Source organism: Drosophila takahashii, chromosome 3R (assembly GCF_030179915.1).
Source record: "Drosophila takahashii strain IR98-3 E-12201 chromosome 3R, DtakHiC1v2, whole genome shotgun sequence".
Classification (NCBI taxonomy): Eukaryota; Metazoa; Arthropoda; class Insecta; order Diptera; family Drosophilidae; genus Drosophila; species Drosophila takahashii.
In genome coordinates this window covers 24,384,943-24,409,307 of record NC_091681.1, presented here as the reverse complement: position 1 = coordinate 24,409,307, position 24,365 = coordinate 24,384,943, and the positions used below count along the sequence as shown (strand labels likewise).

Here is a 24,365-nt window from a genome sequence, read left to right as displayed (position 1 = left end):
GAGACACTTGCAATCGACTTAATTCGAGGGGAAAAGGGGAAACCGATAAGGCCTCATAGCCTCCGGGGATGACAGGCATCATGAAAATGGATGACCACAAAATGCAAATGGCGATTACCATCTAACTATCTAATTGCCTGATTAAAACACCTTGAGATCGCAAAATAGTCGGCCATTAATCACGCAAAGTAAATCCCCCATATCGTGCTTATTGGGCGGAGGATAAAATCTATTAATAGAAAAGGCGAGTGGAAAGTTTTCCATCAAGTTTTTAATTTTCAGTTGCCAACCGGCGTGGATAGCAGAGCCCTGTTAAAGGACCTCTGTTAACGGGGCCGGCACGTGTTTCTCTCTCACACGCACACAATCAAGCGGTCTTTTTGATTCTGTTTTGATTAATAGCTTCGTTGCAAGCTTATCAGGCCCCCACACACACACAAACGCACGCAGCCAGGAAGTGCAACAATGTCACGTGGCCGGCATTTCCCGAAGTCTCTAGCAAGGACTCTCTCTCATCTGCTCTTCTACCGAGTGGCCCCCATTTTCTCTCTCTGTAAGGCCTGCGCTGTTTACAGCAGTTAACTTTTTTTTCACCGCCCTGCAATCGAACATGTTGCCACTACCCGTCTCGCTTTCACATTTCCCCAACTTTCCCCAAGACAACAACAAATAGAGGAAAATAAACAAAAACACAAATAGTGCAAGCAACAAAAAATCGAGTATTACATAAGTCGGGTGCTCCACCTACGCGAGTTGTTGGTGGATATAATTCTGGCCCTATGTGATTGTCCTATATGAAAGATCGGGTATTTTTGGTCGGTTCCTCGCTTTTGGCGAATGAAAAGTGCGAAATTCGATTGTTCGTTTTAATTGCCAAGCGTCTGATTTAACTGGAATTCAGTGCAGCACGCATTTTGGGGTCGTCCGATAGTCAGGGGAATCACCGATTTGGAATTAGCCAGCAATGAAGCGTAATCAAAATATTATTTATTAATTTTTGATTGCCGTTCATCCAGCTTTGACCTCTTTTTTAAAATTTGTTATTCAGAACAGGATAAAAATACATTTTAAGATGCCAGAACAGGATTAAAATACATTTCAAATACAGTAAAAAATAAAAAACTATTCAAAATTCGAAAGCTTTTTAAAGAATACAATATTTTCAGTTTTGTAAGCATTTAAATAAGGTAAGCTCTGTGGTCTAATCTAAATTGGAAAATGCAAGCTTATAGTTTTATGAATATCAATTGCAAAAACCGTTTGTTCCCAAATAAATTTCATAAAAATCTTGTCATAAAGTTTGTTTTAGTTTTAAAAAGGGAACAAAAAAAGTATAATAATTCCTTCATAGTGAATTTTGCTTTTCAATAACTATATTTTTCGCACCTTTAAAACAATAACTTCGTTATTTATATAATATTTTTTTATTGTTTTCCTATGGCATTTAGATGTATAATATTTTTGGCCTATGTCTATCCTCTATTGTAAACTATATGTAGGTTTTAATCACAAAATCTTTAAAAAACTCAAAAACAACAGTGCAACAATTTGTTTCGATTGGTTGTTCTATCTTTATTCTATGGCAGCTAAATCACTGTACTATAAACTACCTGTAATAGGAAGAAGACTTTTTTAAAAGCAGATAGCTCTAGAACTGAGAGACTTGTTTGCGTAGAAAGGGGCAGACAAAACGGCTACCATATATTGAAATTCTAAAAAAAAATAAAAAAAAAAACAGTTAAGAACTTGATACAATATAACAATAACTCTAACTATTATAACTAATCGAGATCTCAGTATCTTCTTGTATTTCTATTTATCAGAACTCTTATCGAATAAATACAACTCTCAGCTTGATGTAATTACAATAACTTTATTAAATATTGAAAAATTTTAATTATTGTTAATTTCTAACCTTATTTTAAACCAAAAAATTTCAAAAGTAAAATGACTATAGAAACTTTGTTTTGCATTGCATCCAATAAGTTATACATAAATTAATTTAAAACGAATTTGCGTAGAAATTGATATTATTTGTTTTTATAAAATATAGCTAAAGAGCAGAGATATTTTAGGAAACTTTAAAGTCTCAAAAATAGTGAACAAATTTGGGTTGCAACTGTGCAAACTCCTCCCCTTGCAACATGTTGCAGCGTAATCGCTTCCCCTGTTTGCTGTGTTGTTGCACTAGGGGTTTTTGGGGGTTTCAGCGTGGTCTGTTGATGGTATGGGCTCCCTACAGATTTTGCATTTACTCCGCTGCCTTTTTGGCCATTGCCAGGACTCTTGTTGCAGTACGCAGTACATGTCACCTACATACACGCACACACAGCTGCACGGCACACACACACACACACACCGATGGCACACATGCGTGGCTCGTTTACATAGGCGCCGGCCAACCAACGGCGTTCGTCCATGTCGCCTACACATTGGCGGGTGGCCTTGCGGGGGGCGGCAGTGGGTCGGTGGGCGCGGAGGGTTCGACACTCTCATTCGTCGGCGGCAACTCAAGGACCCCCCATCCCCCCAAACCCGCCCCTCTTTCGGGCCATACAATGTTGCTCGTTTGGGTCTCGTGATCTCGGCTTTCGTAACCGAAATGCGAAATATAGTGAAGGGGGGCGCCGAAGGGGCGTGGCATTCAGCATTCGAGTCGTCGCGACAAATGCGTAAAGTTTACAAAAAAATATCCTTGCAACAAACTGCATTTAAATATCCCGCTCTTTGATTTCATCTGGTTTTCCTTTTTTTATTTATTTTCCTCTGCTGTTTGCTCTTGTTTCCTCTTGCCATATTTTTATTGTATCGCTCCAAGCCATTTATCGGTCTCTTTGCTTGGCATAAATTTTAATCTTAATTAAATGACATTTTAATAGCATTTTAAATGGTAGAAAAAGCAGGACGTCGAAATGCGAGGGTTTCAGGTAATCTAACCACATTATTCCAGTAAAATAAGTTTTAACCTGGTTATTTTAGCTTACGGCCAAGTAAATTAACTTTTTAGAATCTTCTATACATTTTAATATTTCAATGTTTATCTTTTTAATAAAAACTGAATTATTGTTTCCTTTATTGGGCTGCCTTTTATTCCTGTTCCACTCTCCTGATTTTATGTTTACAACAACGATTCTAAACACACTTTCCTGTTAAAATTCTCTAAGATCCTATGCAAACCTTATTGATCCTAGCTTAAATAAATTATCTACGGACACAAATTAAATTGAAAAAACCTTGTTTAGTGCTTTTTAAATTTACGCATGATAAAGAGTGTATCTTTCAAAAAACTTTAACATCGAATCAAACCATAATTTCACTTGCATCTGAGAGCTTCGGAAAGTTGGCCAATTTCAGCATTTTTCGAACTTTGAGGTCCTTTTGCTAAGAATGCTTGCATCAGGGAACTTTTTGGAAAACGCAATTTAACTTGGGAATACGTAACGAATTCAAAAATATAGGATCCATCGAGGTAAATTTTTGATGTTGCATAGTCTTATCACTCCGTAAGAACAGAATTTCACGAACTTGACAATAAGCATGGTAAACACATATATTTCGGTTACCTTCTGCCGCCGTCAAGAATCACAAATCTGATAAAATAAATTAATTAATAAATTCAACCGAAAATTGAATTTTTTTTTAAGATAGTTAAGATTTAGTTCTTGCATTTAAGACAAACCACATTACAGCTGCTTTTTCTCTGTGCAGAGATCATTTCTTTTTATTATTATTTAAAAGCTGCTAAGTTTAATTTCCCGTTTTCCGAATAATCCTTTGCATTAGATTCGACCTGAAAATGGTTTAAATCATAGCCAAAAACTTTGTAGGCTATTCAATTTAATACAATTGAATTTATAAGAGGCCCATAATGAAATGAATACTTTTCTCCATCCTTTTCCTCTCATTTCCTGTTATCCTGAAAATTTGCGGTAACCGGATGATTATTGTCCTGACTTAAGCTTTGCTACGAATTCTTTCATGAGGATTAATGAGGCGAAGAGAGAAACAAGAGAGTCGTAGTAAAAGAGTTATTAAATAGTGGGTAATTAAGTCACAATTGTCTCGATTAACATAAAACCGTGGCTTTATAAATACCTCATTGCTTAGGCTAAAACTTGTTTATTTATTTCTTGAAATACCTTTTTTAAATGTAAAGATTTTTACATAATAAATCAAGTCAAGCCAACCTTTACTTTATTATCCAAATTTAATTATAATTTTGTAGTCAAGAATTTGCTTTCCCTAACACTCTTTTAAAAATAATTTAAAGAAAAAAACTAACCAAACTATGAATAAACATCCTTTTCCAAGAAATCCGCAATCTAAGTGGAGCTGCTTATCTGCTGAGCTAAACAGGCAGCAGCCGAAAAACAAAACCCAAACTAAGACTAAGCCCGAGGAGAACAACAAACAACAATTCCCATAAAGAGACACAAACCATTTGGCATTTCCATCATGGAGCAACTCACTCACATCCACATGCGGCATCCACATCCACGTCAGCCTCGACATCTTTATCCAGGGACGACGACTCATTTGGCTGTCGTCGCCTGTAATGTGAGTGCGAGGAATTTCAGGATCCCGTCGCCGAGTTCCTCCTCGATGATTTCTAGAAATTCGTTTGTTTTCCATGCCAAGTTCCAACTGTTTCCACTGACGGAGTGATGAAATCCTCTGACGGGATGTGCAGCCCATTTGTAAGCAAAAACATTTCAGCTAAATTAGTTTATGCATTCTGGGAATTGGAAAATTTCCTAATGAGAACGTGGCTACATATAATAGAAAGTTTTCTTAAAGAGTGCAAAGACGGACTAGAATGCATACTAATGTTTTCAGGTTCTAAGTTTCTTCTAAAACTCCATTTAATTAAGATACAAAATGCATCCAAAAGGGGCCAAAATTTAATTTGAACTGGTTATCGCGATTAAATTAAGTTTAAATAATTTTGTATTAGTCCGGAATTTGGTGGCTTTAAGTGGCTAGCTGAAATTATCGCCAGGACAATCCACTTCCTTATAGAAAGCACTCTTACAAGCCACTCAAAAGCGAATTTCGGAAAAGGAAGTGCAACACTTGCAAAAACTTTCTTCTTCGGCAGCGGCTGTTTAATTTTAATTATGCCCCGCTTATAAATTCAATTGCGTTTAACAATTGCCAACGAAAAAGTTCTTCGTTACTTCAAAAAGGACCTAGACGGCGGGCAGACGGAACAGTTTACAGGATTAGTTCCTGCCGAAATGGAAAATTAATCCATGCAGCTTTCCACGAAAGACAAAGAACAGCGGCTGGCCTGTTAAACATGATTCTTAACTCGGTTGGTGGAGTTTTAATGGGCAGCAGGCCACAGCTACTTCATTTAATGATGCGACAGTGGTACCAAAATTAATTTATTCAAATTGCTATTTGAGTGCCAAGTCCTCGTCTCGAGGATCCAGACAAATGCCAAAGTCCTCCAAAATAATATTTATCTTTGAAAAATCCTTTCACTTCCTAGGCCAATAGTTTAAAGCGACGTCAAGAAAGGGGAAGGTGTTTAGGAAATTCAAATTCATGTCTACTACTAGTAGACTAATAGCCCCAGGCTTGGGCCTACAAAATTGTAGAAATTGAATGCAGACCGAGAAAAAATCACTACACTAAAAGTATAAAATTTCTTTAATAAGAACGCAACTATAAAATTAATACATACATTTTTAATTAATAAAAAAGACGATCTTAAAATAAAAGAGTTAGGACCTGAATGATCTGGGTGAATACTAAAACTGTAAATGTAATAATTATACTTTAATTTAAAATAAAACTAAAAAAAGGAATATTCTCTTAGCTGAATTCTAAGAATTAAAAGAAAAAAGAACTAATTTTCTGAGTGTAATTTAAAAAAATGGGAAAAAAGTCAGCTTGAACTAATTCTGAACCGCAGCTGAAATAGAAAATCGTGCCCGAAATCATAAAATATTAATCGGCTGGCGAATTGTATTTGAATTAAATCACGAGTTGGCCAATCTATATGCAACTTCATTTGGCTGCGACGTGCCCGAGTTTCACGCTTTTCTTGCATTTTCCCTTGGGCCCATTGAGATTTCCACCTTGACAATGCCAAAGAAAAACTAATTTCATGAAAATGGTTTCAAGTGTGAAATAATTTCCGCAGGAAAACGAGACCTGGCCACGCTGCGATGTGAATTTCAACAATAGTCAGGCATTCAGAGGCCCTCGGGCGAATGGAATCCTTTTTTCCTGCCACTCGTCGACTGTCACACTCTTTTTCCCTCCTGCCAATTAGATGTTTATAAAAATGTGTGTGCACTGAGGTGACTGGAAAGTTTTTCCATTCCCGCTCTGAGCTGGCCAAAGAAAATTGGGAAAACCCCTCATTCCACCGGCCTCGTATTCACTTTTTTTAAGCCACTCAAGTCGGAGAAAATTCTAAGCCAATGAACAGGTTTTAGATGAAGTTTCTTCTGCAATTTAAACTAAAAAAAAGATTAAAGGTAATTTCAAAGGTTTTTCAAAAAATTTTTTGCTCACAATCAATATTATAAAAATAAAAATTTTAGAAAAGTCAGAAACAAAACAATCGAAAAATAGCGTTTTTTATATAGTAATGCGTATGAATTTTCTAAAAAAGTTAAATGATATAGCGACATGCCAAAGCTTAAGTTCACCACCTCAAAGACAAAGAGAATTTTCCTTTTTTGGCTGCCTGGTGAATAGTTTCCTTTAGAAAGTTTTTGTGAATTTAAATGCTTAGCAAAAAGTGCGGACATTTAATTTCTCATTATAATATCGGAGCAGCCGCAGCAAGGATGACGCCGTCAATTGTAAAATATGAAAATATGCAATTATAATTTACAGTCTCCAGCGCTGCTTTTTTGGGTCTTTTCGCGGCAAGCTTGCCACATAAATTGCGGAAATTTCCTCGGCTAAAGCAACTTTGTGAAGCGATATCCTCCACCTCCGCATAAAAAGCGATGGCCAAAGTTTGCCTGCTAATCCCGGAGCTGCAACTACACTGCACGAAACTACAAGTCGGCAAACACTTAACAATTAACTTGCCTCGCACCTGAACAACCGAACACGAACACACGCCTTTCACCTGCCAGGATGCGTAATTTATGTTAAGCGCTGCATTTTTATGTTCAAACAAGCGAAGAAGCTGCTTATCATACAAGGCGAAGCCTCAGCTGCTTTCTCATTTTCATTTTCATTTCACTCGTCTCATCTTTTGGAGTCACGGCAAAAAGTTAATTGAAACACACGCAAGAATGAAGTATGGTGGAAAATACTTTGGAGGCGTTTATGCGCGACATTTAACGAAATGTCCGAAAATATAAATTTAATTTTACCCGAGAACTAGGATAATTTACAAAATACTGAAATGGTTTAAAAAAATATTAGAGTTAAAGGAGCATAGCCATTTAATATTATCTTTAATAACTTTTTAGGTTTACAGAGCCAACAAAATTAATGATGTCAATACTACATATTTATTTACGGAATATAATATTCAAATATTTATCTATGTAAAGAAAATATACAAAAATAAATAATATTTGTATTATGTTCACTGCCGCATAAACCTTGAAAACTTCCTTAGTACCTTAAGAACGTGTAAAATTCATAGAAACAAACTACGTGTAAACTTTTTCATAAATTGAAGAAGCGCTGGCAAACCGACTGCCTTGACTGCTCCACTCCTCGTTCACCTTTCTGCCGGATTTCGGATGCGACTTAATCCTCGAAGCTGGATATCAAAAGCAACAAGGCAGATAAAAGGACCTCTCGATGCATCTTTGCCAACAACGAATACTTTTTTAAAGCGAATAATGTGCAATTAAATTATGCATTCGGCAAAAAAGTCGCCTGCAATAATGTAAAAAAATGTATACAATCACCGCAATGAACACAATCGCTGGATCGCATTTATTTAATTAAGAACAATATTACGCGAGAACTGGGAGAGCGCAGGTTTTTTTTACCGGGTGGTGGACGAGCGGGGGCCAATTATGGCTATAAAGTGTCTTCATTAAATTATAAATTCACGAGCTTAACATAATTTGCATGCCAATGCATTTTATGAAGTACTTTGTGGCCATGAAAAACATGAAACCGATGAACACGAAAAAAGAGAGCTTGTAGTACGTAAAAAAAGCATGCGTATGAAATAATGGAAAAAACATAAAAAATCGAGACCTCGTAATTGGAAATGGCTAGCGGCCTGTTGACACTTGCGGCATGTAAATTAACAGTTATTATTGCTGTTTAAAAACTACAATGCAAACAAAATAAATGCCGGCCAAACAGCTTTAAAGTGGCAAATTGATAAATCGCCCGACAATCGTCGTTCAGCCAGCCACTAAGCCCAAAAACGAAATGCGGATTTTTATGCCAGCCCATAAATTATTCGCTCCGATAAGCAAAAACAAATGTGCAACAGATTTGCCCAAAACACAATTCTATTTATTGTTATATAAGCCTTCCCATTCTCTCTACGGCGAAAAGACCGGGGGCTTTGGCCCACGTTTTACTCGTGCGATTTTATTTATGGTCTAAATTTTTGATTTGGGTGCCGTAAGTTTATTTTTGCAGTCGGGACAATAGAACGAGGAAAATTCCCCCCTTCATCTGTGGCGGCTGCAAAGCAAAATGAAATTATTAATTTGCATGTGTGATTATTTTCATATAAATAAATGTGGAGAACGAGACGGGAAAAAGTTGGCAAAAGCGGCTAGCCTCCATTTTTTTAATGCCCTGCGGCTCTGAAAAGTATGCTACGATTGTGACTATGACCTAGGCTCTGCATATGTGTGTGCGTGTGTGCGCTTTTTTCTGTGTGTGACTGCAAATTAAATTTGCATATACAGCGCATGTTTTCTTTACTGTGGGCAATGCAATAAACAGCCACACACAATCAAACGCATGCAGGGAATTTTTTATGCACAAGCTAACTTGAAAATGAAGGAGATAGAAGGACAGTAATTTAAGAATTTATTATAATTAAAAGAAAAATAAATTTAAATTCTAACACAGCTTATATACTTTTATTTAATTATTATCAATTTTGGGATTGTAATTATTTTAAGCAATAGATGAAGTTGTGTTTTTTTGTTTATTAAGTTGTAAGGAACAGTTTTTATTATCGTGGGCAATTACATTTTTATACAGTGTAATCCCAAAATTATCCCAATAATAAATAAATGTCCTCCATTGAATTATTATAATTAAAAGGACGCACAAATCATAACATAATTCCTAAGATAAGATCTCAATTAATTCATATTTGCAGACATCTCTTGTTGGTCAGTGAAATCAACGCAATTTACGTATTTTTTTCGCAGCAATTTGTAAAACATAAATTTTGCCAGCGATAAGTGGTGCCTTGTGTGCCAGTTTTTCTGGTTAATTCAATAAATATATTTATTTGCCATTGGTAAACATTATTATTGCTGTGTAAATTATCAAGCGATTAATGCAATTGCCCGGGGCACTCGGGGCATATATCCTTGGCCACAGGTCCTCGCAGCTGGTGCCGACGAGCTAAGCAAACAAACTTGAACAAATAAATTTGGAACGTGCCAGCTATGACTTATCGCCATGGCCAACAAACATGGCCAGCATACAAATGGATCGTTGAATAGCCGAAAGTACAATGCCAACAATAATAACAATTGCAAAAAGGAGTTTCGGTTTCGCAACAGAACAGAAGCAACAAGCATTTGTCATGTGACAATGGCTGGCAAAAATCTACGAACTCCGGACGAACTGGCCATTTTATGGACTAACCGCAGAGATAGCGAGTCCAGTTTCGTTGCTCGAATACCATATTTTATTTATGGGCACAGTTCCGTTCCACAAATTTGCCGCCTCGACACTTGGCCACACTTCTGGCCAAGTAATAGACCCATAAATGAGATACGTGTTTGGCAAATTTGCTTGTTTGCAGCTTAAATTTAATTTATAAACTAAACAAACACGAAGCATCTGTGGGCAGACGTTGGCATGGTCCGGATCCTCTAATCAATTTCAATGGATTTACAGTGGTCACTTATTAAGGTTGATGGCGTACTTTTGGAAATGAAAGCTCTTAGGATGTAATTTTTCATGGGTATTCTAAATTTTAATCTAACTTTTTAAGAAGCTTTTACAAAATATGTGGGGATTAGAAAATATATGATTCTGATTAAATCACAGGACTACAGGATTAGAAATTCATTGTTGCATACTTTTAGACACCTTTTTATGTGATTTCTAATGATTTTAAGTGAGTTTGATTCTATTTCATATTATGCGTATTATAGATATTATTGGAAAAGCAAATTATTTTTTTGATATTACTTAGAATATGTTATAATGTTTTGAAATATACTAATAGCTGCCAACTGTATGCCCATTTTTAGGCTCATCAGGGGCAATTTCAGAATCGTTAGACTGACGACAATTCCAACAGGTTCCCCAAATTTTCAAAACCCAAAAACCTCCATCCCATTTCCCACAATTCATTCTTTTTCCATTGTTATGCCGGACACGTAGTCCACCGGACTGGCCAAATGCAATGCAAACTTTTGAACAAATTAACAAATTTTCCCAAACACACGGAAATAAAGTCCTATTTGCCCATGTCGCAGTTTGTTTATGCTGTAGCCTTAGGTGGGCCAGGGAATAGAATAAAATGGGAAGGATGGAAATGCCGAAATAGATGGTGCTGTGGCATTGGTCACACCGCAAATGCTACAAACAATTGTGTTTTTCCTTAGTAAATAACTGGACAAGTAGAACGGGATTTGACACTTTTTTAGGCAGCACACACACAGAATCACACACTTTGCGGCATGCAAATTTAATTGCCAAATGCCTGAAGGCGATTGTCGCAGCTTGAAAAACGAGTATTTGATTAAATTATGAATTTTTATTTGCTCAGGATTTGTTGCATATTAGATGATGACAGAAATGTTTTTTGTAAATTCACCACAGCATTTATTTATGACAGCTTTTCTCAAGGAAAAACTCGGTGGCAAATGCGAAATGCAAATGGCAACGAAATCCATATTCTTATCCGGGTGCCAGCAAAGAGGCAAAACAAAAATAATTACATTTTAAATTGGTCAAAATTGCAAAATGTGATTCGTTTGATTCGTGTCCTTACACAAAGGAGCCCAAATCCTGCCGTGACTCGTTTTTCGGCTTTTCCGGAATTTGAGGATTGACAGCCAGCCATGACGCTTCATTTATATGTTGATGACAAAATTTGCAATGCAATCTCAGCCTTCGTCGGCCTTCTGGGATACCACCAATAAAAGTAGCTGGCAAGACACTTTTACGTGCCTTGGATTAAAGTTAAAGAAGCAATTCTAATATTGATGATTGCGACGTGGCTGCGACACTAAAGCACAAGCAGAGTTGCAGAGCTAATAAATATGATAGAGACCAATATTGTCTCCAAAGGGCCTAAACTAAATTTAAAGAGCATTTGAGTTAACAAAAAAAATGTTTAATCCCAATGTGTAATTATGAAAGATGTAAAGTATAAAACAATGTATAAACAAGAATTTTGCAAGCAGCAAATCATGCAGTCGCTTGAAAGTGGCGCCATCTTGCGGAAAATTCAGTATTTGCAAGCGAACCTGCGCTGCAATTTTTAGGGTCAAAATACAATTTACCTTTTTACTCCACTAGTAACGGGTATAAAAGTGTTTGTATGTTTCAGAAAGAATAACTTATACAAATGCTACAAAAATATGCGTCTACTAAGCGCAGTTCTTAATAACATAATTAGGTTACAAGTTGGGTTCTAATTGGCGAAGCATTGTTGACAACTCTCAACTGACAACAGAAGTAAATTAAAAATTCGCAGAGGCTTGGATAATAAAGCAGGAGTGGAGAAAAAAACGGAAATCTCATTTGTCGTACGTGCATATTTAATTCGACAGTCGACTAGAGTCACTAGTACACTAGTACGGGGGTATTACTAGCTTTAGTGGCTGTCCAAGAGAATGCAATAAAATGCTATCCAACTGCCATAAAGAGCTCGGCAGACAAACGCAATTTCGATGCTTGTGTGAGTACTTGAAATAGATTTTTAATAGTCCGACTGACATACACAAATAAACAGAGAGGAGTAGCAACAACTCCTTTTCAATGGCATTGGAGTCCTGCTTTATGCCAGTCTTTTGTTTGGCAGTCGAAAGCATTTATGCGATTTTGTCGTTGGAGCAAAACACGAAGATACATAACACCCAACGCCCAAAACACCCACCCCGAAACACATTTGCCACTGCAAATATAAGTTTATGAAAAATGTCATTTGTTTGGTCCACAGATATGAACTATTTATGGAGACAGAGAAATGAACAGCAAATTTGCTGTTGTCGAAACGAATTAATGTTCAGCTGGAAACAATTTTCCTTTGATTGTTGTCTCCCTTATTGTTGCTGATGATTGATGCAGTGCGTTTCATAAGCAACGAGGACTTGTGGAGAAAATTGCTATAAAAAGGAACACTTATATGAGGATTTGACTAAAAATATAAATAATTTGTATTTTAACTAAATATTTATCTGTCTATCAACAAAATACAACTTTAATCATATTAAAATATCGATAAAAATTTGTTTTTATATAACATCACTTTACTATTTCTCATGAAAATATCTTAATTTAATTAACAGAATTTATTTAATTAGTCTGCAGCCGTGAAACGCACTGTCGTCGAGATTGAAGCACTTCGAAATGACCCAAGTAAATTGCTGGCCCAATATTTTGTGGTCTTTTTGGCCATTTAACAGCCGAACAACGAGCTGGCGGTAATAAAGTGCCAAATAAATGCAATAAAGCTGTTGGAATAAGTCGTTGTCGAAATCGGAATTGGAAGGGGGAAAAGGCGGCTTTTGGATGGGGGTGCCATAAATGTTTTCTCTTCCGGCTTTTATTACAAAACACACTCAAAAACGGCAAATAAAAAATGCAAATAAATAAACGCAGCGAACTGTCGAACAATTGAAAAGTTCCCGCACAATAGAGGAGGGACTTAAGTGCTTACTGAAGGAGCTGCAAACGGAATAGTCCTTAAAGCGAGTCCAAGGCTGTGTGGGTGGTTTCGGGTGCTTTTTGCACAACAGGATTACAGGCAAATTGCAAAACGTCTTTGCATGTCTTAAGCAAACACACACTCACAGAAACGTTCACAGCCAAGCCAACTAATTTTATTGCTCAACACATTCGTGCCTTGTTTATTGCCCGGCTACTAGCCTCCTCTCTTTCACGCCCTCTTTACCTCTCTCTCTCTCTTTTTTGTTGAAGAGGAGTTCCGTCCCGGATTCGTGTGCAAAAATTTTAACAAGAAAATTGTTTAAGTGCTCCGTCTTGAATTTCCCGATGAAGAAAGGCATTGACTGATGGCCAGGTCTTTTAAAGCTGCCTGCTTACTTCGTGTACGGTGGTCAATACCACTGGATTAACATCTTCTTAGATAGAAATTTAAGCTGAACTACACTCAGAAATAGAATGTGGCTTGAATGTTTCACACTTAACGTAAACGTATAAACTTTCAACATCCAAAGGTGAATTATAGAAGTATTCAATCTTATAAAAACATTTTTATTAATTTAAAACACTCTTTAATTATATATTTGATACATTTTCAAAATAAACAATATTTATTAAGGACAATAACTTGGTTTTAAACCTTACAGTTTATTGATTCCTTGATTGGAAAATGTAGGGCAATGAGATGGAATTTGTATACCATTTCCATTCTAAACCATTTGGTTTTATAAATATAATATCCCATGCAAGAATTTTTTCTCTAAAATATTTGCACTAACTAAATGTTCCCAGTGCCAATGTTAATGCCTCCTTAAATCCAAGACTTAAAGTGTAATTTCCAATCGAGTAGGCACCATCGATTGAAATCAGAGCAGGCTGGTCTATAGCTGACTGACTTTTCAGAGCCTGTAAAATCAAGGAATTTCAACGGCGCTCGGTTGTGAGGTGTATTTAGCAATAATGCCTAACATTTTTCGCAGCTTTTTATCGGATCGCTATAATGGCAAACAAGAACGGTTTTACAAACGTTACGAAGGTAAAATATCTAAGTAATAAAACATTTTAATATTAACATCTTAACATTTCGCAGCATTTTTTCAAGCCATTCCTAACATGCCACCGATGCCCAGACCAAAAACCACTAATAATATCAGGACTAACACAAGATCCGAGCCTAAAACCAACCCAAAGTTAACCTATCTTTATGGTAGTAGGGAACCCAGCAGCGACTGGCGTTGTGGCGATGATATATCAATTGTAGACAGACGGGAAATGGAAGAGCGATTTGGCATCCAATTGATGAGTACTCAACCGATTTCCGAAAGCTTCTTGGTCAGTCATATTATCTGGGAACTGAAAATGCCTGGTCAAAGTCTAGAACAAATGCCCAAAACAAAAAAAGATATTAAAGTAGGCATCATTACGGTCCTAGCCGAACCCACAAAGGCTCGCTCTAAATTAATTCGAAAAAGGACATTTTTGGCCATAGCCTCGGAACCACCAGATATTGTGCAACCACCACCAACCCAACCTAGAAAACAGCCGGAAAAAAGGCATTTCAAGCGGCAGGGTGAGCAATTCGAATGCAGCCATTGTGCGAAGAAATTCGATCACACCTGGATGCTAGTCGCCCACATGAGGACCCACACCGGTGAAAGACCCTTCGCGTGCCCGGAAAAAAGTTGCCAGAAGCCCTTCGCCGATCGGTGGGTATATTTAATATTATTTCCTCTGTTAAAAAAAAATTTCAAACAAGACAGCCAAGATTTATTATTGCTCAATAGAAATTTATTAATTATTTCTTTAAAAAATCTGGATACAACGTTATAGTATAGAAAAAATTCAATTATTTTATCTTACTTCATTACTAATTTTTTTTATTGGTTTATTTATATTTGTTTTGTTGAAAAAAAATTTAATTCTTAGTTTACATTTTTCTTATTTAAGAAAATTAGTTTTTAGCCATAGAAACTGATTGGACTCTATAATTTAAAGTTAGAATTATAGTCATTTCTTGTCTACCTTTTAAAGTTAATATTTATTAACCGTTGCTATTCTCAGTTCCAATCTACGTTCACATCAGCGCACAATGGGCCATCACGAGTGGCAACATCAGTGTGGACAGTGCGGCAAGTATTTTAGCCAGATATGTTACCTGAATCGCCATTCGATGGACGCCTGCCGGAAATACCTGATGAGGATTATGCATAAGAGGTTCTAACTTTGAACTTTTTTACTTAAAAAAAAAAAAAACCTGTTAAAAATAACAATAAAAACCCGGTTTTATTTTATGATTTCTTCTAGTTGTGAATGCACTATAAAAGTACTCAATTATTATTCACTTTTTGTACACTTTAATATTTAAAGCCTACTTTTGTAACACCTTTTACCCAAGAATGTTCTTTTAGCCACATTTAAAGCAGCCATTTCCTGATGAACGCATACCTACTTAACATTTCAAAGCAAGGCACCTCAGCTTCAGCCTCGAAGCGGCATTTGGGCCAAACGTATTGGCCAAGTTTCAAGTATCGCTGCCCAGACCAAAGGCACACACTCTCAAAGACACAAACACACACACTCGCACGCAGCCTATGCAATTGCGTTCAATGCAACTAAATTGGCTCATTAGCAAACAAAGTGCGGCAAGGCGTTTCGGGGTGGTAAGGGGAAGGTGGTGGTTTTCAGGACGAGAAGCGTTTCTTTGGCCAGCCAAAACATTTTCCCGAGGAGTATCTCCATCCGCCGCCTCGTCAATTGGCCCAATACTCAAAAGTTCCAAGTGCCAAAGTGCTTCGTTCGGCGACTAAATCAAACAATGCCAATAAAAGTGCACTGAGAACAAAAAAAGTGAGGAAACACCGGGAGAAATTTATGTTTAATTAAAATATATTTTCCATTAGGATTTTTCTCAATTCGAAATGCCTAAGCTAAGCTTTTATCTCCAAATACATTGTATATTTTTCAAACTTTATTTTTTGTTATACAATTTGAAATGATTTATTTTAAATATTTTTTTAATATTATACAAAATGTTAAAGTGTACAACCTTTGCAAAATACTTTCTGTTTTATTTTAGCTGGCTTTAAAATGTACGAATTCCCGCCTAAACTTTGGGTAGACGCACACTTCTTCTGGGCAATTAATGATCATGATTGAGGAGGATAATTGGAGGGGGCCTTTATCTCTTTAAGGAGACGACTTCGATTGCGGTTAACCCCGGCCGCAGTGTAAATCCCACATTTGGCGGCAGCAGCTGCATGGCCAAGTGCCACGGTCGAAATGCAAACAGTTCGATGCAATTCGAAGGAAGGACCACGGCTAATGCCTTAATTTATGGTCGCCAGATAAACAGGAAATGATTTAAGGACCCTCGCCCCCCTTTAAATATTTCTCAATGTAAAACATGTGTCCACTAAAACGCAATTACTTAAACGAAGGCGAACAATGAAAAAGGAGCGCCAAATGTATCGTTTTATTTAAATATTTGATGAGCTCGCGTCACCTAATAAAATTGTAAAACATGAGCATTTTATTGGGCAACAGTCTTCCGAATTTTCTTAGTCCTCGTTTTCTTTTTTTGTCGCTTTTCCTCCGGTTAACTTGGCTAAAATAAAAGGGGTGGGCGAGAAGTTGAACTAAGTGAATTTTTACGCCACCATGAACGCAAGTCGCGTGCTGCTGCACAAGAAAAATATAGAAAGGACTAACAGGATATGAGACATTTGAAATACCCTTTCTGTGTTAGTATTAACTACTATACAAATTCATACTTAATAGCTTGACAAATATTACCTATTATTGAAAAAAAATTAAATTAAACTGCAAAAAATAATTATCTTCATTTTATATGCAATAAAATTTGATAAATTAATAATAATTACTTTTCGGGTTTTCAACGATTCTATTTTGATTTTATAAAAAAGTTTATAATACCTTCTCAGATAGTGTATAAAGATGAGAAGAAGCCACAGGATCCGAGGCATCCTTTGCCGAACGAACGTATTTTTAAACTAATTTTCCAACTGGGAGCATTTCGATGGCATTTAACGTGCCAGCCATCAAGGAGATGGCAGGACACTGCTGCAGGATCCGAAGGAGCAGCCGAAGCTGGTCAGTTGAGCCGTAAATTATTTTAGCGTTTCAATTTGGCTAGAAGGGAGACAGCAGCCGAATGGGTCCCATAATAAAGAATATATATGCACGACTATCTATCTATCTATTGCTTAAAACTTACCCAAAATGTTGAGCAAATAAAGTTGACTAATTCAATTGGATTTGCATTCAGTTCGTCCATTTTGGGGGAATTTGTGCCAAATAAGTTTTTGGAAAATGATTAGGCTAATTCATTTTAGCTTGAGTTAAGGCTAATTCAAAGAAATGTCAGTGGGGAACAATTTCAAAGAACTGAAATGGATAAGTACAATTAAGAGCAAAGACAACCGAATGAAGGAAGCTACAATGTATAAATATTACAGTCAATTGCTGAGTAAACAATATCCACAACTCTTCGTCATCTACATCTCTATGAAATTCGCAAGCTCAACAATATAAACATATTTCTTTGTTTTATGTTTATACATAGCTAAAAATAATTTTTAATATTTTTTATAAATTGAGATGACAAAGTCTAAATATTCTATTTTCGCTTTTACATCCTTTTATACTTTCAGTTAATTTAATTTTCCTTATTACCTGGGACAAGTTCGTTGCCGGGATGCGAATGAAAACGTCATTTATTACCACATCTCATGCTGCCATTGAGGGCCATCAAAACCGCCGTGCAGCTCTAAATTTTGCAGGTCGTGAAAGGAAACGTCAGCGAAGATGCATAGCCAAGTTTTTGGCTAAATTTATGACCCGTCGTAAGCAACCAACAACACCACCTGGATATTCTTAGCCAAACATACACCCACCGACATCACGTTTTCACCTTAAAGGTACTTCGTACTTGCATGAGCTCATCAAAGATTTTACTACTGGGCCCTGGGCTACATAACATCCAACCTATTTTATGGAAGCGATACAAATGGAGACAAATAAAATTACTCGTATTGGAGATACAGAATAAATGATTCATAACAGATTTTGTAAACAAGGCGACATTAATCCACTGACTAGTCACTATCACATTCAATACTATTTGTATTTGTTCTTCAACTTTTGCGTCAATAAAATATTAAAAAAGACGTAAAAATGAAATAAATAATAAATAATACAGTTTTATGTTTAAGATTTTTTTATATTTATTTTATTTATTTAATTAAAATGCATATGTATAAATTTACTTACCAAATATTTTGATTTTTACTTATAACATCCTAATTTTAAATAATTTATCACCCTTTGTTAAAGATTAGGAATAATAAAAAGCAATAAAAATGAATTCCATGCACAGAATCCACATTTAAATCAAAGATAATAAATCTTTACGTGACGTTTTCTAATGCTAAATTTATCCGGAATTTTCTTTATATTTATTTTAAGGTGATAACAGAACACTTTTTAAAAATACAATAACTATTAACAATGTTTTTTGTACCCGTAATTTTTAAATGCTTAAATAAAGCTATCATGTTATTATTTTCCACTGTGCAGTGATTCACATTAACTCGAATCCAAGCGCTTTGTCAATAGACTTCCAGTCGTTCCTCAGAGATATCGTCAAGTGAAGAAGGCGGCAGCTCACGCCCCCGGGATCTTCGACACTCGCGGACATTTAGATACCAGTAGTAAAAATATATAAATACCATTAGTATAAAGACCGGTCCGCAGATAAAGTAGGACAAATGAATTTGGCTATCAGTCATCGTAAAGCACTGCCTAAAATGTAAAGAAATTCTACTTTAGTTTATCACTTAATCGCTTTATCTGCTTTGCAGAATTTAAGAAATATTTTCAGAAAAATGTATTTCAATCACCTTGTAAAACAATTAAATTTTAATAGTTGTCCGCGCTATTTCGGCTGTGGGTTAGTTTAGTGCTGGCAACTATCGAGCATCCGGGAGTGATCGACAACCGACTCAAAGGGAGATCCAAAAGAAGTTTCTGCTCTTCGTACCGAGCTATTCGACGATCGCGAGTACACTGATGACAGTGATAACAAAAGCACACGAACGCCATCGAAATCGCAACTCCAAAGGGTATCAGCAGGAAGAGATTGATTTCTGAGTTCTTTACTAGTTCGAAAAGATCTGACCAGTCCATGTCGTAAACGACGCTCAATGCACGAGCGGAGAAATAAAACTAAATAGGAGCCAAAAAATGTATGTATTTCGCGCTCAAACGGCGATTTGTTTATCTCAATTGCACTAAGAAAAAACATTTTTAAAAACTTTGTCATATGAAATATTAGAATTATTAAAGCTTTGCAAAAATTAAATATTAATATTTAAATTAGGACATGTGAAAAGCATTCAAAATTAATATATCTATATATATTTTATATTTATTTATTTAACTATTTTGTATTTGAATTTTTAAATGTTTTCTGTGTGATTTTTTTTGTGTAAAAACAAATGTTTCTTTTTTTTGTTGTAGCACATCATTATCTTATTTCTAAACACTAATAATTAATAAATATAAACAAGATATATTAATATAACACATTTTTTCTTAAGGTCACACCCTTAAGCTAAATAAGATAAATTCGTCTCCGAAAATTATAAAATAAACGTATTTAATGTAAGGGCACTTTGATTTTCTGGTGCATTTATTTGTTCTATATTAATTCTCCACATGCTTAAGTTTGAAGATAAGAGAGAGAGCTTGAATGAATCATGTAAGGGCGCTAAATTCCCATCTCATTATTGTTTTCTTCGTCTCATTCCGCTGATGACGATCCCAGGGGTTTACAGAAACTGGGGACTATAGCAGAAAAAAACTGGTAGACAAACATATAAATATATATACATACATACAACTCCAAGTGGAACGCGGCGTCCAGACGCAACTCAATTCAAACTTTGAAATTGTGCGTTGTTGTTGACTGCTCCTGACATTTGATGCTTTATGATGGAGTAAAAACCAAAAACAACCAGCACAAAAATAGATATATGCGAAATCACAACAACATCTCATATGCAGCACTTCCTACTCCTCCAGACTTATGAGTAAAGTTTGCTTTTAATTTAAAATTTCACCGCAGAAAAGTGCATGTGATTTTTTCTGTTTTTTATAAAAATGCCGAAAAAAATTAAAGAAAGCGTTGAAATAAATTATAGTAATTCATTGCCAATTCATACCATAAAAAACGGATATGAAATGATAGACTGCCATATATTTTCTTCTGGGATTTTAAATAACTTAAAGGTGAGTAAAAATATTTCCTACGAAGCCAACCGAATTGAAACTTTTTAAAAAGGCAAAAATAAAGGAATCAAGTTGCAGTTCATGCATTGAAAATCCTTTTGTATTGCTTAAAATTCTTTCGTTGAAATAAAATTGTTTTTGCCAACTATGTTTGGGGTTCGAAAACAATCGTGGAGTTGGGGAGTAAAACGTAACAACTCACTGGCACCCAAAACAGGAAAATACAGCCAACGCACACGGAATGGATATTTCTCATTCAATTTCGCAGGTGTTTGACTCTATGTCGGAGGTGTTTCAGAATCAAAGGAGAGGGAAAGCCTTTGTAGATTTGAGGTGTACGTGGTTTGGTTTAGTTCGTTTAGTTTCGGTTGCCATTTAAGCGGATTTTCAAATGCATATATAACACAGGACATTCGCAAGCAATTTAATAAAGATGGTGATTGTAATGCGACTGTAATGACAATGAATTCATGATAGAAACTTTTTAGATTGAAATGATTAGTAAAAGGGTTAAATTTAATATATTTTAGGTCGAAGGACATAAGAAAATCTTAGAAAAAATACTAAAACGATGAAAAAACTTATCGTGGAAGTATAAAAATAAACTTAGAAAACGCATGAAATAGTAGATCTTAGGACTTACTTTAAGCTTATCATAAAGAATATTTATAATAAAAAAAAAATCACAACAGAATTAATTGTAAATTATAATTTTATTAAGGGCAGGGAAATCTTTTTAAAAAATAAAATAATATGAAGTAAATTAGCAAACAAAAAAATGTCATTGATAAAAAAATTCAAATACAAATGCTGTAATCAGATTTGGATAAAATCTTGTAATGTTTAAGCTTGGTAATTTCAGGCCCGCATTAAATGTAATACCGATATCTGTTTGCTTTTTGCTGGATAATTCCGCCTCCTAACCCCCCACGACAATTTACCACCGCAAACCCAGTTTTATCGTATGAGAGAACGTGTTGAATACTTTGTGGCTGCAGCTGCTGTTTGTTTGCCTTTTGCTTTCAGCATTTTATGATACTCGCGATAATGATGGTTGGCCACAGACACATTATCCCCCGACCAGTCAACCCTACACCCACCAAAACCTCCCACTTATTTACACCTTGCTCGTGTAATTAGATGCGCAAGTTAAGTTCGGGCGTGTGAAATTAATTAAAACTTTCGCTGCTTAAAGTTTCGAGGGAAAAAAAGAAAGTAACTATAAACTTGAACCCTCATATGGGGATGCAGGAGTTTGGGGATCTCCGACAAATTGCCGCAAGACAATGTCGGGCCACAAAGTCAAGTGCAAAAGTGGCAAGTACATAAGTTCCCAGTTGCAAGTTGCTGATTGTAACTTACAGCATAAATCAGAAATAGTTTAGCCCCTGTCTGCCCCCCATTTGTCCATTTGTCTGTCTGCCGATTGTCTATCATCGAAGGCCATCAGCAGACAAGCACCAAGTTCGGTTTCAACATCCCACTTACCAATATTTTTTCCGGTTGAGTTGTCTTTACCCTTTTTTTAAGGGTACTTTTACTTCAGTTAAAGTCAAACCTTAGATTACCAAAATCGGTACCTTGATTACATTTTTGTAAGTATATTATAGTAGAAGACATTGTAAAACATAACAATTTGTGATTAGAAAAAAAATACAAAATATCCTTTCACTTCAAAATAAAAAATAAACAATTTAAATCCCATTAAAGAAACTTGTTTCTTTAAAATCTTTTTGAAATACATTAAACTTATTATTATGGTGTTTTGTTTTGGTATATGATTTAGACCAAAACCATGTATGCTTGTTCAATTTTATCTGTAGTTTTATATGAAAGGGTATTTCCCATCGAGGTGTTTTTACCTTTCTGACCATAGATGTTTTTCCTTTGACCGGGATCCCTTCGGCACTCCCCAGTTTTTGCTGGCTGTTGTGTTGGCGCTGTTTTCTGTTTTCTTCGCTGTGGCCCAACATGCTGCATATTTATGGCATGCCGCAAACGTTTATCTAAACTACATAAAGCAATAAAAGTTAAAAGTCAAATAACTGTAGTACGGTTCCTTGATGTTAGCCTTGTTGCTCTTTCGGTTGTTATTGTTTTTGTTTTTGTTATTGTTCCAGGGTGTTGTGGCGGCAACTGCTGAAAACAGATGCCATCGAGTGAGTCTGCAGGAGCTGTCCCCCCTCCACAGAAAGGATATATGTATCCTTGTGGCTGGGTCCGCCCTTTGGGAAGCTGAACGGAAGCTGCCGACAACCGGCAGTGATGATGAGACTCGTTATGGTTTAGGTTTCGTTGGCAGAGCAGCACCTTCAGGAAGTGTGAGCTCTAAATTATCCCCAGGATGAGGGATTAGAAGATTAAGAGATCTAGAGGAGAAAATATACCCTACTCAATGAAATAACTATCAATTAAAAACTTAGAGACTGCCGTAGTAATTGTAATCTAATCAACAAGGTCGGGATCAGGTAGTTTGCAAATATATGTTCTTTATTTTTGTTTAAGTATATTTCCAAAATAGTAATAATATTAATAGAATATTTGTAAATATGTGTCATTAATTGAAAAAAGTATTAAAATGTAATTATATTCGGGTGTTTCTAAAATCTCTTTCAAACAAATTTAAACAGAAATCGTACCAAATCCGGAGCAATCGGTATATCTTATATCTGCAGCGTTTTCCGAAAGTCGATCTGGTTTTGGCGTTAATAACCCAGGGTTTTATGTATCTGTTTACACTTACAAGCTGTCGGATCGAACTGCAGATAACTATGAACTCGACTGAAGTGAGGGGAAATGGGAAAGTTTCAGAGTGGGTGCCACGATGGAGGTCGAACAATCCTCGAACGTCATGCACGTGCACTGCTCTTGTCCTTTGGTCCTTGGTCCTCCTGTCCCCCAGTCCTCCTGTCGTCCCGTCTCCATGTCTCTGCTCCTATTCCTGGCGTATCCTTTTAATCCTTTTGCCAATGCATCGCATTGCCTTGCATCGAGTTTGATTTCACACGCGAGCACAAAAACAATAATATTATGCCACAAACACTCGATGCCAGCGAACATGGCCCATGTAATCACACTTGAGCTCCTCGCCCAGCCACACAAACACACTTTCGACGGTGGAAACTCAGTTCCATCCGCCCACACAGACGCTGGAAAACTCACTCACACCCACACGACTGCAGCGAGATTGCGAAACTTCATTATATGCCCGTTGGCAGACATGAGCAAAAGCAGCAACCTCTCTACACTGTGCGAAAATACATAAACGGGCTTGTAAAATATTGATTTAATTGTTAAGTTAACAAAGCCGTAGGGAAAAAAAAAATTAAAACACCAAAGTAAAATTTTTACATTTAATAATGATGTAAAACCACTTTAAACTTAAATTAATTTTTAAATAATAATAATTTAATTTTATAATTTGAATTTAACTTTGACATATTTTATAAATTAAAAGATTTAAAGGCTTTTATGTGTTTTTTTAAATCCCGATTTTAAAATCTTCTTCAAAAAGTATAAAGAATTTAAATGTCGAAACTAATGGCTTAATTAAGTACTGTCGAACAGGAAAAAAAAAATTATTAAAATTAAAGGTATCTTTAGGGTGTACGAAATGTAGAAGCCAATTTATAAAGAAATTTGTCCTCCGATTCCCGATTTCTCCGAGTGCATGGCCAGGAGTAGCTGGTGCACTCATCCTTCGTTCACCTAGAATCGGCCAGTTCTTTTCCATTTCTATTTCTGTGCCGGCTTCTGTTGCTGTTTCTGTTTGGCTTTGTTCTCGACGCTCTGCGTTGTAGTTGCTGCTGCCACTGCTGCCTTTCGCCTTTGGCCCAAATGGCATTGAGCTTGAAAATGTGTTTATTTGCCGGCACACACACACACTCACACACATCCGCATATCCGCACATTCAGGCAGCAAGTGCCTGCCATAAAATCGCTGAATCCATCCACGACGACGCAAACAAGCTGCCATATGTCGATGGCGGTTGGGGTGCAATCTTACCACCTTATAG

The 24,365-nt window shown here is 36.2% G+C and overlaps 3 protein-coding genes across 4 annotated transcripts; 1 reads left to right on the top strand and 2 right to left on the bottom strand.

The window, feature by feature from the left end:
• The first annotated feature begins 13,932 nt into the window (after nt 1–13,932).
• LOC108068396 (uncharacterized) lies at nt 13,933–15,274 on the top strand. Of its 2 annotated transcripts, none has more exons than XM_017157922.3 (3): nt 13,933–14,077; nt 14,132–14,747; nt 15,103–15,274. In XM_017157922.3, the coding sequence occupies exons 1-3, from the start codon at nt 14,002–14,004 to the stop codon at nt 15,260–15,262; spliced, it is 852 nt and encodes a 283-aa protein (XP_017013411.2). In that variant the 5' UTR covers nt 13,933–14,001; the 3' UTR covers nt 15,263–15,274. The 2 variants fall into 2 exon arrangements, with proteins under 2 accessions (XP_017013411.2, XP_070073470.1); XM_070217369.1 differs by having other exon boundaries at nt 13,949–14,077; nt 14,144–14,747.
• A 3,094-nt stretch (nt 15,275–18,368) lies between these two features.
• LOC108068391 (uncharacterized) lies at nt 18,369–18,848 on the bottom strand. Its single transcript, XM_017157916.3, has one exon. It carries the CDS (start codon nt 18,846–18,848, stop codon nt 18,669–18,671), a length of 180 nt encoding a protein of 59 aa, XP_017013405.2. The 3' UTR covers nt 18,369–18,668.
• A 130-nt stretch (nt 18,849–18,978) lies between these two features.
• On the bottom strand, nt 18,979–19,265 carry hemo (hemotin). The gene has a single exon (XM_017157915.3). It carries the CDS (start codon nt 19,243–19,245, stop codon nt 18,979–18,981), a length of 267 nt encoding a protein of 88 aa, XP_017013404.2. The 5' UTR covers nt 19,246–19,265.
• Nucleotides 19,266–24,365: the final 5,100 nt, after the last annotated feature.